Genomic DNA, 13,685 nt, shown 5'->3' with positions numbered 1-13,685 from the left:
CAACCCCCAAGGTTTAGCAGGAACTGGCCTGCCAAAAATTGGTCCTTTCCTGACTCCACAAAATTTCAAAGGGGCAGGAATAGACGTTCCAGAGGCAGAAACCAATCCAGAGGAGGTGCCTACAGAGGACGACAGTGGCAAGGTAACAACAGAGGCACAGACACAACCACTGCCACTACATCAGCACAACCACAGTGACTTAACCCTAAATCCGCCTACCAGGGAACAAATAGCAGCTCCTCTAGGCGGAAAGTTAACCTTATTTTCAAAGAACTGGCACTACATAACAAAAGACAAGTGGATTTTACAAACCATAGATCAAGGTTACCGGTTTCACTTCCACACTTTACCAGTCAAAAGAGGAATGCCAAATCTACCTCCAAATCAAAAAAACAGAGGCACTACAACAGATAATGGAGTTAGCAAACATGAGAGCTGTGGAAAGAGTGCCAACAGCAGAGCAAGGAAAGGGGTTCTACTCCAGACTATTCCTAGTTCCAAGAAAGGAAAAAAGTTGGAGACCAATTCTCGACCTGTCCACCTTAAATACATACATCATTGTCCCAAAATTCAAAATGCTGACCCTACAGCAACTTCTTCCCATGCTGGGCAAGGAGTCTTGGCTGGTAACTCTAGATCTCAAGGAGGCATACCTGCACGTCCCCATTCGACCAATCTGCAGAAGATACCTCAGATTTCTTGCAGGATCAGAGCACTATCAATTCTCAGCATTGCCCTTTGGCTTATCTACTGCGCCCAGAGTATTCACAAAATGCCTGGCATCAGTAATCGCCCATTGCAGACTACAGGGAATTCAAATTTACCCATATCTGGACGACTGCCTGCTACAAGGGGACAACAAAAGCAAGCTGACAACAGATTTACAAAGGGTCATTTACTTGCTACAAGCACTGGGATACACAGTCAATTTACAAAAGTCAAGGCTGATAACATCCCAAACAAGGACATTCTTGGGCGCGGAATTGGACACAGTAAAACAAATGGCATTCCTGACTACAGATAAACAAAAAGAACTCCTCTTTACTTCTTGGCACTAACAAAACTGAACAAGTTAACAGCAAGAAAAGTACTGCAGGCCTTGGGCTTCATGGCATCATGCATAATCTTGGTCCCATTTGCCAGACTACATATGAGAAAACTACAGTGGTACCTAAAGAATTTATGGTCCCAACACAGACACAGCCTAGAAACAGAAATCCCACTAATTCCATGCTTAAAGCAGGAGTTCCTATGGTGGGCTCAGGCATGTCAGTCAAACCCAGGCCTACCCTTTCGCAGATGTCAAGCAAGCCAGACCATCACAACAGACGCTTCAGACCTAGGATGGGGGGCCCACATGCTGGACAAATGCGTGCAAGGATTATGGACACAGGATCAACTTCACCTGCACATCAACCTAAAAGAAATGCTGGCAGTAAAACTGGCAATCCAAAAGTTCAAACCATTTCTCCAAGAGGGCCAGTTGATGATAAGGACAGACAACACCACAGTCATGTGGTACATCAACAAACAGGGAGGCACTCATTCATACCCCCTATGCAGAATGACTTTGGAGCTGTGGACCCTGGCACTCAGCTACAACATCCAGTTACAGGCAATATTTGTACCGGGAAAAGAAAATACTCTAGCAGACATATTAAGCAGAACCACATCGGATGCCCACGAATGGAAGCTGCACCCGGACATCTTCAAGACCATCTCAAAGAAATGGGGAATGCCTCAGATAGCTCTATTCGCATCACCTCTCAATCACCAGCTCAAAACGTTCTGCACAAGGACATTCCACCCACTAGCATGGAAAATGGATTCGCTCTCCTTCAGCTGGAAAGGCCTAACAGCATATGCATTCCCACCTCTTCCTTGATGCACAAAGTACTACTAAAATCAAGGAAGAACGTCCAAGGATAATCCTGATAGCTCCAAACTGGCCAAGACAACACTGGTACCCACTGCTGAGGAGCATGTCTCGAACAATATGTGGCCAATACCCTGATGCCTTTGATGTTAACTCAGAACAACTACAGCATCATACATCCAAACCTAAAACGTTGCAACTGACTGCATGGAACATCACATAGCAGCAGCTAATCCAGAACTTTCCCAAAGAGTTAAAGACATTATTCTTGAAGCACGCAGACCTTCAACAAGAAGGAACTATGCTGGAAAATGGAAACGGTTTGTCATTTGGAGTACGGAAAGAGGAAAAGATGTGTCAAACATAGATATGCCTAACATTCTGGAGTATCTGGCCGAACTTCTTCATTCAGGCCTGTCCTACTCCTCCATCAAGATACATGCATCAGCTATTTCAGCAGAATACAGCTTTGATCCACCTGTTTTTTCGCACCCTTTGCTCAGGCAGTTCCTCAGAGGAATCAAGAATGTAAAACCTCCAAGGAAACCACCATTACCAGCTTGGGACTTAAACTTTGTGCTAGAAAAGTTGACACTATCACCCTTTGAACCAGCAGCAACAGCAGACCTACAACACCTGTCATGGAAAACTGCTTTCCTACTGGCAATTACTTCAGCAAGGAGGGTTTCAGAACTACAGGCCTTAATGGCAGTGCAACCCTTCCTAATCTTCCACCAAGATAGAGTGTCCATGAGGACTAATCCTACATTTATGCCTAAGGTGGTATCCAGAGTGTCTTTAAACCAGGCAATCCACCTACCTACCTTCTTTCCCAACCCACAAAACAGAGGGAAAGAATACTGCATACCTTGGACGTACATAGATAGCTACGCTACTACTTGGACAGAACAAAAAATAGCAGAAAGACTGACCAACTTTTTGTAGCCTATGCAACAGGAAGGGAAGGAAAAGCTATTTCCAAACAGACAATCTCCAAATGGATAGGAAATTGCATACGATTCTGTTACTCCTTCCATGGAAAACCAATTCCACAGAACATAAGACCTCATTCTACAAGGGCAACAGCCACTACCACAGCCTTCTTACGAGGAGTGGCAACCAAAGACATTATTGAGGCTACTTGGACCTCCGTGCATACATTTGCCAAGCATTATAATTTGCCTCTATATTCCAGATCCCGAGCAGGGTTTGCCACTGCTGTACTGCAAGGGATCCTAAACACACCATAATCTACTTTTATCCTCCTCCCTAGTTGGCTATGGTATTCTACCCAGTTGTTATGACTGCAGATGCATCCATGAAGGACATAGTACAGTTTTGTACCTACCATAAATGTAGATGTCCGAACTGGATAGCATCTGCAGTCAGGATTACCCTCCCTCCTTCCCCTCTGTGGTACTCCTAGGGTGTTTACCCTCCTAATAGCTAGCTGGTGGGGGGGAGTCTTTTAGGGTGTATTTGTTTGTATATATGTACATACATGCTTATTTTTGTGTTTACCTCTATTTTTTTGGAAACATTGGCATCTATCCAAATTTTAGCCTTCAAGAGGGCTACTGGCGTCTGGGGCAAGAAACACTGAGGAAAATGGCGTCGGCTGATGCTTTTATACCCGAAGACCAACAGAGATGACGTCGGGTGAAGTGCGACATCAGCCGAAGCCGGACCCGGACTTTGGAATCCGGCCGACTGAAGGGCTGCCTGACGACAGGACAACCCAGTTGTTATGACTGCAGATGCTATCCAGTTCGGACATCTACATTTATGGTAGGTACAAAACTGTACTTTATCCCTATTGTGAAGAACACTGCAACAGTGAACAGGTTATGGTAATATTTTAAACAACTGTACTGTCATCCAGCATCTTTGGTGTGGCTACTACAATGTGTTAATCTCAAGGGTATTCCACATGATGCTTGTAGTTTACTCCAGGAGTTGAGAAGACTAAACTTACACAAACCAGGAGAAGGCAGTATGCTCTCTAAGTACAGGTGTGTATAGTATGGTGAGAGTACTTTTCCAAGACCAACCTTATGACAGGCTTCTAATAGCAAGCATGTGATAATATAGCATAATATACATGTCTGTTCTCTGCATGAAGATAGACTCCTCTGTAGGTATGCCACTAACAGATGATGGATAGAGTTCTTGTTTGCTAGTTTTGGGGAACAGGAGTGCAAGAAAACAGGGAATTGTATTGAAGACTGAAGTGCATTTCATTAGACTAATGATGTTTCTTTTTCTAATTGAAGGCACAAAATGCACAGCAACTTTATGAGCGGATCCAGTCCTCAAGTATGGATGCAAAAATGGAAGCACTGAAGGATCTAGCTAGTTACTCAGGAGACGTCACCTTTGCACAGGAATTTATAAACCTAGACGGCATCACATTGTTAACACAGATGATAGAAAGTGGCACAGAGTAAGTACAGTTTGACGTTTAAGTAACTTTATTTTAAGACTAGCATATTTCTGTTATCATAGGCTTATGTTTCTTTATTTTACCCCTTATGTAACTTTTATAGTCTCATCCGCCCTTTCATTTTCTAAACTTTTTGACCAGATGAAGGCCACAGTGTTAGAAAATTGAATAGGACAGACCGGACTTCCTTATCCCTGCAACTGTGTCCCCATCTCATGATGTGGGATTCCCAGGTGGTGTTCCCAGACAAGAAGAAAGTTTTAATGTGTGTGCTAGGTCTGCCATAGGACCTTCCTCCCTTGTGATTTGCCTGGTTAAAACTCCTTTGAAAGGTTCCTAAAACACCATTTCTCAGGTTTTACAAGCAGCAGCTCTTCTGTTAGATCCTCTTGGATTGTCATTGCCTTATCCTGTCTTGAATATTGAATGCAGTAGCTCTGTGGGACCAACCTTATATCCAACACTTGTTTCAGCAGTCTAATCCTTTCAGTTAGGGCCTGAAACCCGTGACCATAGGAGAGAATGGGGACCATACTTGATCAGTAAACTGAGAGCTTTATCCTTGGACATGTCTGTAACTTCACCACTACAGTCAGATATAGTGACTTGCAGTTAACTACCATTACTATTCCCATCCTGTGTTACTCCCATTTAAAATCATGTCTAAAGGTGAGAAACAAGGTTTTGTATTTGTACAAAGCAGTGTTCACATGCAGCTTTATGTATACAGCTTTATGTATGCCAACACTGTTTTGAGTAAAATCAGAACTTTATTCTGCATCGTTTTCGAAAAGAAATAGTTTTAAAAGCAGCTTCTGAACATGTAGGACATAATGGACACAGACGTGTTTACGGCATTAATATGTGGGGAGGAGGCATTTGTCACTTCAGTTCCAGCTGTAATTATCCAGGATTAGTTTGTGTACATAATTGTGAATCAGCTACGTAATTGCTGACCTGTTAACAGTTCGGCAAAAATCTAGCAACTATTCATTTCATAGAAGAGAAATGGAGACTGAGAGAATCAAACCCTGTCATACGGAAAGCAGCTTGTTAACAGTTCATAACCTTAATCTTCTTTACTGTGTGAAAGAATCCAGCATTGCTTTCCTCTTTCCATGAAACACTGAAAAGGCAGAACCTTTTTGGGAACATGTGACATACATGCTCCTTAGCTCTACCAACTATGTTAAGTTGTCTATCTCGCCTTCATTCTTGCTGGTTGGGTTCGGAGCCGATCCTCGGCTCCGACTCAGCCATCTTCTAAAGCTCGAGAGCTATTTACTGGCTCGAGGCCTCCCCATGTCCCACAATGCCTGGCACTAGATCCCCAGATCTCATTTGCCGCTTCTGCTACGAAGTTGCTTTTGCTGGCTCAGGTCGTATTTTTGTCTTTTGATAGGTTTTTGTATAAACATTTTTTCATATAAATAGTTAGCGTTTAGTTATTATAGTAGTTTAGTACTTTTTGTCTCTGTGTAGTTTTAGATCTACCCCATTCCCTTAGAAAACTAGTTTTTACTGTTAGAGAGTTTTCCCCTCCCACCTCTCTTTTTCTCTCTTCAAGGTAGCCGTTTTAGTTAGAGGCTAACCCTTGTTCTCTAAAATACTTTTTGTAGTGTTTTCAGGTAGAAATAGTTGTAGTACTTTACGTTTTATAGTATATATATATATATATATATATATATATATATATATATATATATATATATATATATATATATATATATATATATTATAGTTATAGTGTGTGTGTGTGTGTGTGTTGTTAAGGTGTGGTAACTGTTTTTTTTTTTTTTTTTTTTTTTTGTGTGTACGGTTCTTTATACTTGTTACCTACTGTTAGTCTTTTTTTCCTGTGATTTTTCTTTTTACAGGATGTCCAAAGATACTAAGGTATCGGGATTCAAGAAGTGTGACTCATGCTGTCAGAAAATGTCTCTGACAGATGGTCACACTCCTTGTGTCTGCTGCTTGGGCACCCTACACCTGCAGGACTCATGTTCAGTGTGTCACGCCTTTAGTCCAAGAGTCCTGCAGGAGCGTAGGAATAAGTTAATCCTTAGAGGATTACTAAAACTTGAAGGGTCACCTGCTAAGACTCAACCAGGGAAACCCTCCAAGCCATCAAAGCCGTCGGCTCCCAGCTCGGAGCCGTCATCGGGTGTGGCGTCTGCTTTGACTTCGGTTCCGGCCGGAACCGAAGTACCTGCCTCTCAGTCGACTCCGATCCTGGTGTCGGAACCTTCAGGGAGCCGAAAGCGTGCTAGGTCCCCATCCCTACTCGCTCGACTCCGGGGTCGCCTCTGTTACAGTTGGAGCGAAGTCACCGATCTCACTCTTCTCATCTTCGAGACTGTCTGACCATGAGACTGTCTGACTTGGAGAGAGTGGTGAGCAGACTTCTGAAATTGCAGGCCCTGGCAAAAATGCTATCCAGCCCCCCTCATCAGGGTTCAGCTCTACCCATCTCTACAGTAGTTCCTCCTTCTACTCACCCCTTGAGTTCGGAGCCGGAGCTGGTTGGGGTTTGGATCGTGGAACCATCGGTGCCGATACCTACCCTTTCAGTTCCTTCGGCTCCGATAACTTCCATGGTACCATCCTTGGAAGGATCTGGGCGCCGAGACTCCCTCGTCAGTTCCGAGGGGGCGAGTGGCATCGGACCCTTGTCCAACCCTGTTCTCTCTCTCGGAGCTTCGGCACAGGTGAGCTCGGCTCCTACATCAGCCTCAGAGCCATCCCTCTCTGTGCCGGGGAGGGTTCCGGTCTCTAAGGAGCCTGAGCCTTCTTCTCTGCCAGGAAGGGGTGCCTTCGAGGCCATGAGGAGTGTGCTGGCCCCACAGTCAGCCCCACGATCAGCCTCTTCAGCTCCTCCCCCCATGGTGCCTGCGTCTGCCTCTGCCTCTCCTCCAGACCCCAAGCGATGAGAACAAGCACTCCAGGTTGCCCCAGTGGCACGTCCTCCTCTTCCGAGGCCTCCCTTGATCATTCAGAGGAGCCCCCTCGAAAGAGGAAATGTAAGAGGAAGCATGTTGACTCCCCTGAGTCTGTTACTTCGGATACCGACTTAGAGGATTTGGAAGGGTCCCCGAAGTCCCCCTCTGAAGATGTCTCCTTCTCAGACATCCTTGAGATGCTTAGGCAGAGGGGGAACTGGACTACCCTTAACCCTTCTGAGGATGAGTCGGTATATCTGAACGCGTTTGGTTCTCGCCCCTCCACCTCCTGGGTGTCTCCCCCTTTCGATCCACTGATGGCAGTGGTGGCTCGAAAGGCGTGGTCAGCCCCAGACACAGTGGAACCAACTCCCCAAAGGCCCACGAAATTCATCACAGCACCACAAGACAAGCAATTTTTGACAAAGGGTGTCCATTTTGATGCTATGGTGGTAGCAGCGGCCACTAAAAAGGAGTTGGCTGAGACTTCTTCGTCTGTCCATCTCCCTAATAAGGAGTCTAGGACGATGGACAGATACGGGAAGCAGATGTTTTCCTCAGCGACCTTTTCCATGTGGTTGCTGAACTATTTGTGCCATTTTACACTCCTTCAAATGGATCTCCTTAAGGAGCTAGGAGATACCCTTCAAGATCCATCAGCTGCGGGGGCCCAGGATAAGATTACCTCCCAGCTGGCGACTCTTAATTCGATAGTGAACTCCTCCATGCGGCTCATTTCCTATGCGGCCGATGGGCCGAGTAGAGCGGCAGGCACAGGTGTGGCCTTGAGAAGGCACACTTGGATGTGGTTATGTAACTTTGCGGAACCCCTTAAGGTGTCTTTCAACAATACCCCTTTTGATGGTTCTGCTCTTTTTGGACCACAGGTGAAGGATACCCTTACCAGGTGTGAGCAGGAAGGCAAAACTCTCTCTGCTGTGGGAGTTCGTTTTTCCACTCCTTCTAGTCCATACCCCAAAGGTCAGAAAAGTGGCAAAATGTGGTTCCGGAAACCCCAGGGAGCCGTGCCTGACACACGTGGTGAGTTTCCCTCCAGGGGCAGAGGAGGGAACAGCAATAGATCCCACCCTCGAGGCAGAGGGTCCCGCAAAATCAGGGCAGCAGAGATTCTTTCTCTGACGAGACCTTCCAGCATCCCTGAGGGGCTGCCCTCCTTCGGAGGCAGTCGGGGGAAGATTATTGCTGTACCCAGAAGCCTGGCAAGACATAACTCAAGACAGATAGGTACAGTCTATCATATCCGGAGGTTACAGAATTCCCTTCGTTCATACCCCCTTAAGGTCAAACAAATCCCTTCCAGATGTTCCACCCAGTCTAAGGGAACAAGCAGTCCAAGAGATCTCAAAACTGCTACAAAAAAGAGCCATCCATTGAGTCCCAGCAGACCAGCAAGGATCCGGAATTTACTCAAGGTTCTTTTTGGTACCAAAAAAGACAGGGGACTGGAGACCCATTTTGGATCTCAGTGACTAAACAGGTCTGTACAAAGAACGAAGTTCCAGATGGTCACGCTTCAGTCCATTCTACCCTTTTTGGGTCAGGACAATTGGATGTGCTCCATAGATCTTCAAGATGCGTACTACCATATCAAAATGGACAGGCGCTCCAGAAGATTCCTCCACTTCCGGCTGGGAGCCAGTCATTATCAGTTCCGAGCTCTGCCCTTTGGTCTCACCATAGCCCCCAGGGTGTTCACCAAATGTATGGCAGCAGTTACCTCTCACCTGAGACGGCAAGGATTCCAGGTGTTTCCCTATCTAGATGACTGGCTCCTTACTGCTACCACCAGACATCAGCTGTTACGAGCCAGGAACTACACCATCCAAACTTGCTCCAAGCTAGGTATCACAATAAATTTTGAAAAGTCTGCATCGTTGCCTTGTCAGTCTATAACCTTTATAGGTGCAAGTTTAAGTACAAAAGACATGTCAGCAAGACTTCCGTTACACAGAGTATTAGATATTTGCCGACATGTACAGGTGTTATTAGGATGCAAGAAAATTCAGGCCAGATTCGTCCTAAAGACATAGGGCCTCATAGCAGCAGCGATCATGCTAGTCCCCCTGGCTCGTTTTCATATGAGGATTCTTCAGTGGTTGCTTTACACCCAATGGTCATTTCTACAACTTCCAATGTCTCACATGATTATGATTACACAGACATGCAAAGACCAGCTTGCTTGGTGGATGGTTTCCCCGTCAGTACCCCAGGGCAGACCATTTGATGTCCTTCAAGGATGCATCTGCAGTCCTAACAAATGGGTTGTCCTGTCGTCAGGCAGCCCTTCGGTCGGCCAGATTCCAAAGTCTGGGTCTGGCCTCGGCTGGTGTCGCACTTCACCCGACGTCATCTCTGCTGGTCTTCGGGTATAAAGGCATCAGCCGACGCCATTTTCCTCAGTCTTTCTTGCCACGTGCGCCAAGCAGAAGCTGTTCGCAAGTGCCGGTCGGTCAGATCCAGAGATTACTACTACCGAATACTACTTCGAAGACTTCTAAAAAGCTAAGTACCCCATTGGGGACTCTTTCTTGCCTCAGCTGATGTCAGAAAAAGTGAATAACTGTTTAACTTGTGGGAAACAAATACCTCATAAAGATTTCCACTCTTACTGCTTACCTTGTTTAGGCCCAGACCACGACGTAGCAGCCTGTTTAGCCTGTGCTTCTTTCAACCGACGAACGCTTAGGCGTTGGTCGGAGTTTGCTGAACAGTTTTTCGGCTCAGATTTTGCGTACATTATGCCGTCGGATCCTCCGACTTCTCAAATTGTTAAGAACGCAAAGAAAAAGACCGACACTCGCGGTCCGCGGTTTCGGCCGAAACCACGGTTAAGCAAACCGCGAGTGTCTCGGTTTTGGCCGAAACCGAGCAAACGGGTCAATCTTCAGCCGAATCCATGACTACTACCGAGGCTCCTGCTACCCTAGTTGAATCGGCCTCTGAAGTTTTGCCTATTAATGTGGTTCCTCTAGAATTATCAGACACCATCCCTTTGGATGTCTCTACCCCAGCACGTGGTGCTGCTAGGCCTCCTGCAACCATGTCTATAAAGACCTTTGCCAGGGCTAAAGCAGCCAAATCTGCTAAATCTGTGCCTGTTAAGCCCCCCTCACACAGGCCCAGTTCCAGTTCTCAAATGCTTACTCTGGCAGAGGATCTCATCTCTTTAATAAGGGGATCCCAATCACACCCAGACAGGGCCTCTCAGCCTCCAGAAAAGAGACCTAGAGCAGAGCCCCCTGAGCCAGTGTCCTCAGATGATTCTTGTGATGATTTAGACAATACAGACCATCCAGAGGCTCCTTTTTCTACTTATGAAGATTCCGATGCTGAAGAATCTATTCCTTCTGCCTCTCCACCAGAGGAATTTTCCTTTGGGGAAACCTTACATGCCATGAGAGAGCAATTCCAATGGCAGGGACAAGATTTCTCTGATTCAAGAAAAAGGCTTAGGACCTTTCTACATTTACCGCAACATAGACCCTTAGCTATACCTCCAGTTCTTCCTGTTGTGGATGATGCATTTAATGATGTTTGCACTGCTCCTGATACTTTACCTCCAGCCCCTGCCAAGCCCGATAGGTTTTACAGGGTACCGGACACCCATCACCACCTATACAAGGCTCCCTTGCAGATCCTGAGACTATCTCCCAGGGGCCTAAGGCAGTAGCTCGACCTCAGCAAAAACCCTCTCCCTTCTGAAAGGGAATCCAGGTCCTTAGAGAGATGGGGTAAAAAATTTACACCTCTGCTACTCTCTCAGCTAGAGCTTTGAACTGTCAGTTTCATATGATCCAATACCAAGAGTTTATGCTTGATCAGTTAACTAAGAAACTGTCCTCTGTTGATTCCTTAGATAAGAAATATGTTTTAGAAATTGTGAATAACATTCAGCAGGTTAGTAACCATTCTTTAAAATGTGGCTATGATGCACTGGAGGCTTCATTTAGATCAGCCATGACTGGCACAGTTATAAGAAGGCATGCATGGTTGAAAGAACAGGTCTTGCCGGATCATGTTAAAGCAAAGCTATTAGATGCTCCTATGGATAAGGTCAGTCTATTTGGTTCTCCTGCCCAGCAAGTAATGAAGAAAATGGAAGAGAAGGCAAAATCTGTACAAACAGTTAAAGATTTCTTACAGGTTCAGCCCCAAGGTTTAACAGGAACTGGCCTTCCAAAATTGGTCCTTTCCAGACTCCTCTAAATCTCAGAGAGGCAGGAATAGACGTTCCAGAGGCAGAAATCAATCCAGAGGAGGTGCCTACAGAGGACGCCAGTGGCAAGGCAATAACCAACGAGGCACAGACACAACCACTGCCACTGCAACAGGACAATCACAGTGACTTGGCTCTGACACCGCCACCAGGAACAAATAGCAGCACCCTTAGGCGGAAAGTTAGCCTTATTTTCAAAAAAATTGGCACTATATCACAAGAGACAAGTGGATTTTGCAAACTATAGACCAAGGCTACAGGTTTCATTTCCACACCTTACCAGTAAAAAGAGGAATGCCAAATCAAAAAACAGAAGCTCTAAAACAGATAGCTCAATTAACAAAGATGAGAGCTGTGGAAAGGGTACCACCTACAGAACAGGGCAAAGGATTCTACTCCAGACTCTTCCTAGTACCAAGAAAAGAGAAAAGTTGGAGACCTATTCTCGACCTGTCCGCCTTAAACACATTCATCATTGTTCCAAAATTCAAAATGCTGACCCTACAGCAACTTCTTCCCATGCTGGGCAAGGAGTGTTGGGTGGTAACTCTAGATCTCAAGGAGGCATACCTGCACGTCCCCATACGACCAAATTGCAGAAGATACCTCAGATGTCTTGCAGGATCAGAGCATTATCAATTCTCAGCATTGCCCTTTGGCTTATCTACTGCACCCAGAGTATTCACAAAATGCCTGGCATCAGTAATCGCTCATTGCAGGCTACAGGGAATCCAAATTTATCCATACCTGGACGACTGCCTGATACAAGCGGACAACAAAGCAAGCTGACAAAAGACTTACAAAGAGTCATTTGCTTACTACAAGCCCTGGGATACACAGTCAATTTAAAAAAGTCAAGACTGATACCATCCCAAACAAGAACATTCTTGGGTGCAGAATTGGACACAGTAAAACAGATGGCATTCCTAACTGCAGAAAAACAAGAACAACTCCCTCTTTACTTCTTGGCATTAACAAAGCAGAACAAAGTAACAGCAAGGAAAGTACTGCAGGCCTTGGGCTTCATGGCATCATGCATAATCCTGGTCCCCCATGCCAGACTGCATATGAGAAAGCTACAGTGGTACCTAAAGAATTTATGGTCTCAACACAGGCACAGCTTAGAAACCGAACCACTAATCCCATGCCTGAAACAAGAGTTCCTATGGTGGGCTCAAGCATGCCAGTCAAACCCAGGCTTGCCCTTCCACAACTTTCAAGCAAGCCAAACCATCGCAACGGACGCCTCAGACCTAGGTTGGGGGGCACACATGCTGGACAAATGCATACAAGGATTATGGACTCCAGACCAGCTGCACCTGCACATAAATCAAAAAGAAATGCTGGCAGTAAAACTAGCAATCCAGAATTTCAGACCATTCCTCAAAGAAGGCCATTTAATGATAAGGACAGACAACACCACAGTCATGTGGTACATCAACAAACTCATTCATACCCCCTATGCCGAATGACTCTGGACCTATGGAATATGGCTCTGAGCTACAACATCCAGTTACAGGCAATATTTGTACCGGGAAAAGAAAACATCCTAGCAGACATGTTAAGCAGAACTACCTCGGATGCTCACGAATGGATGCTACACCCGACATCTTCAAGGCCATCACAAAGAAATGGGGAATGCCACAAATAGACCTATTCGCATCCCCACTCAATCATCAGCTCAAGAAATTCTGCACAAGGACATACCACCCACTTGCATGGAAGGTGGACTCTCTATCCTTCAGTTGGAAAGGCCTGACAGCATATGCATTTCCACCTCTTCCTTTGATGCACAAGGTACTACTGAAAATCAAAGAGGAACGCCCAAGGAGGATTCTGATAGCTCCAAATTGGCCAAGACAACACTGGTATCCATTGCTGAGGAGCATGTCTCGGGGAGAACGTGGACACTACCCCTGATGCCTTTGATGTTAACTCAGAACGACTACAACATCATGCAACCAAACCTAAAAACTCTGCAACTGACTGCCTGGAACATTACATAACAGCAACTAACCCAGATTTATCCCAAAGGGTTAAAGACATTATCCTTGAGGCCCGCAGACCTTCAACAAGAAGGAACTATGCAGGAAAATGGAAAAGGTTTGTCATTTGGAGTACTGAAAGAGGAAAAGATGTGTCAAAGATAGATATTGCTAACATCCTGGAGTACTTGGCAGAGCTTCTCCA

At 45.6% G+C, this 13,685-nt stretch overlaps 1 protein-coding gene across 4 annotated transcripts in view; it reads left to right on the top strand.

The window, feature by feature from the left end:
- ELMO1 (engulfment and cell motility 1) overlaps window positions 1-13,685 on the top strand; it is a 3,030,107-nt gene that overhangs the window by 830,292 nt on the left and 2,186,130 nt on the right. For all 4 annotated transcript variants that reach the window (XM_044065043.1, XM_044065038.1, XM_044065039.1 and 1 more), the window contains one exon: window positions 4,150-4,319. In XM_044065043.1, the coding sequence (XP_043920978.1) occupies window positions 4,150-4,319 (170 nt within the window). The remainder of the gene's footprint in view (window positions 1-4,149; window positions 4,320-13,685) is intronic.

The sequence above is a fragment of the Protopterus annectens genome, chromosome 3.part0 (assembly GCF_019279795.1).
Source record: "Protopterus annectens isolate FY-2018-M chromosome 3.part0, PAN1.0, whole genome shotgun sequence".
Taxonomy (NCBI): domain Eukaryota; kingdom Metazoa; phylum Chordata; order Ceratodontiformes; family Protopteridae; genus Protopterus; species Protopterus annectens.
Note: the sequence above shows the minus strand (reverse complement) of the source record. Positions and strands in the feature narration are given on the sequence as shown.